The sequence below is a fragment of the Plasmodium reichenowi genome, chromosome 11 (genome assembly GCF_001601855.1).
Source record: "Plasmodium reichenowi strain SY57 chromosome 11, whole genome shotgun sequence".
Taxonomy (NCBI): Eukaryota; Apicomplexa; class Aconoidasida; order Haemosporida; family Plasmodiidae; genus Plasmodium; species Plasmodium reichenowi.
Window position 1 is genome coordinate 1159820 of NC_033656.1, and position 2184 is coordinate 1162003.

At 25.4% G+C, this 2184-nt stretch overlaps 1 protein-coding gene across 1 annotated transcript; it reads right to left on the reverse strand.

Annotated features, from left to right (window-relative positions):
- Window positions 1-121: 121 nt before the first annotated feature.
- PRSY57_1130600 (TCP-1/cpn60 chaperonin family, putative) lies at window positions 122-2013 on the reverse strand (the record flags this gene model as incomplete). The annotated part of the gene is made up of 2 exons (XM_012908269.2): window positions 122-1698; window positions 1956-2013. 2 exons carry the CDS (start codon window positions 2011-2013, stop codon window positions 122-124), a joined length of 1635 nt encoding a protein of 544 aa, XP_012763723.1.
- Between the last annotated feature and the right edge of the window lie 171 nt (window positions 2014-2184).

Consider the following 2184-nt stretch of genomic DNA (forward strand, 5'->3'; position numbering starts at 1 on the left):
AAAAAAAAAAAAAAAAAAAAAAAAAAAAAAAAAAAAAAAAAAAAAAAAAAAACACATGTATACATATAATATATATATATATATGTGCTTTTATTTTTATTTTTAATTTTTTTTTTTTTTTTTATGGTTCTTCTTCCATCTTACGCTCTTCTGGAACCAACTTAATAAGATCATCTATTCTCAAGATTGTTATGGTTGCCTCCGTAGCAAATCTTATAGATTTAATTTTACTTATCATAGCTTCTAAGACTCCATTTTTTAGATTGTTTGCTACTTTTCCATTTACTAGATCAAGACCATACCATTTATAATCCTTTGAATCTTCTATATTCATCACTTGGGATTTAGTATGATATGCTCTTAATTTACATACTAAATCAATAGAATCATAGGATGCATTTAAAGCTAAAATTTTTGGTATTACTAATAATGATTCTGCAAATTCTGCAATAGCTAGTTGTTCTCTTGAACCCAAAGTTTTGGCAAAATCTTCTAAATATACTGATAAAGCTACTTCAACACAGCCGCCTCCAACAACAACATAATTACTTTCTAATGCTCTACTTACTGAGCACAAGGCATCGTGAATTGATCTTTGCATTTCATCTAAAACAAAATCATTTGCTCCTCTTAATAAGATAGTATTACTTTTAGATGTTCTACAACCTTTGAAAAACATTAGATCCCAATCTCCAACTTTATCTTCATAAACTTCATCACAATAACCTAAAGAAGAAGCTTCAAATTTTTCGGTTCCATCTATTGATGATAATGTTAAACGAATTTGTCCATTTGTTAGTTTGGCTATTCTTCTTAAATCATCTTTGTTTACTCTTCTGACTGCTATTGCACCAGCTTCTACAAAATATTTTAATGGCATGTCATCTATTCCTTGTGTAGTTAATATAACATTAGCACCAGATTCTAATATTTTATTAACTCTTTCTTTAGTTATATCTTTTTCCTTTTGTCTTATTTTTTCTAATTCCTTGGGATCATTTATATTCACTTGTACTCCTAAATGTAATCTATATTGTTTTAATGGGAAATCTAAGAAAGCTATTTTTGCATTCTTAATAACTGTTGGCATAGCTTGAGAAGCTCTACCACTCATTATTGCATAACCTTCAATTAGTTTAGAATCTAATGAACTCATACCGTGTACTTTTATAACATTAACTGATGATACAGGGTATTTTGTTTTACCTGACTCGTTAATAATTTTTACAGATTGAATTGCATTAGCAACCATTTTTGCAAAATAATCTGATTCATAACTAATAAATTTAGATGATAAGGTTGTTTTAGCAATATTGATAATAACATCCTTTCCTAAGTTACTAACTCTTTCACTTAATTTCTCTTTTATATATTTAACTGATTCTTTCATAGCTAATTTATAACCACAAATTACAGTTGTCGGATGAATATCCATTTTTATTAATTCATTACCTCTTCTCAACAATTCAGAAGCTAACAACACAACAGATGTTGTACCATCACCAACCTCTTGATCTTGTAATTCTGAAAGATTAACTAAAATCTTCGCAGCAGGGTGTTGAACCTCTAATTGTTTTAATATTGTAGCTCCATCGTTTGTTATAGTTACATCCCCAATATTATCTACAAGCATTTTATCAAGTCCTTGTGGCCCAAGGCTCGACTTTAAAATATTTGAGATAGCTTGAACAGCCGTAACTAAAGAAACAAATAAATAAACAAATGAACAAACAAATGATTATAAATATAAATATACTAATACATTTATATATATATATTAAAACATATTAACATATAATTTGAAATGAAGAAAATATATAGGTTAACTCTCAACAAGTTTAACTATATATATATATATATATATTATATACATATGTATAATTCCCATATAGATAATTTTTTTTTTTTTTCTTCTTATAAATATACATATATCTACATATTTTATTTTTTATTACCATTTGCTGTTCTCACATCTTGGCCGCTTTCTCGATTTCCATAAATACTCAAAGACATTTTTTTCTACTACTTAATATAATTTAATTTATATTATATATATATATATATATATATTTATTTATTTATAAAAAAATAAAAACTCAACTGTTTTTTTTTTCTTTTTTTTTTTCTTTTTTTTTTTCTTTTTTTTTTTTTTTTTTTTTTTTTTTTTTTTTTTTTTTTTTTTTT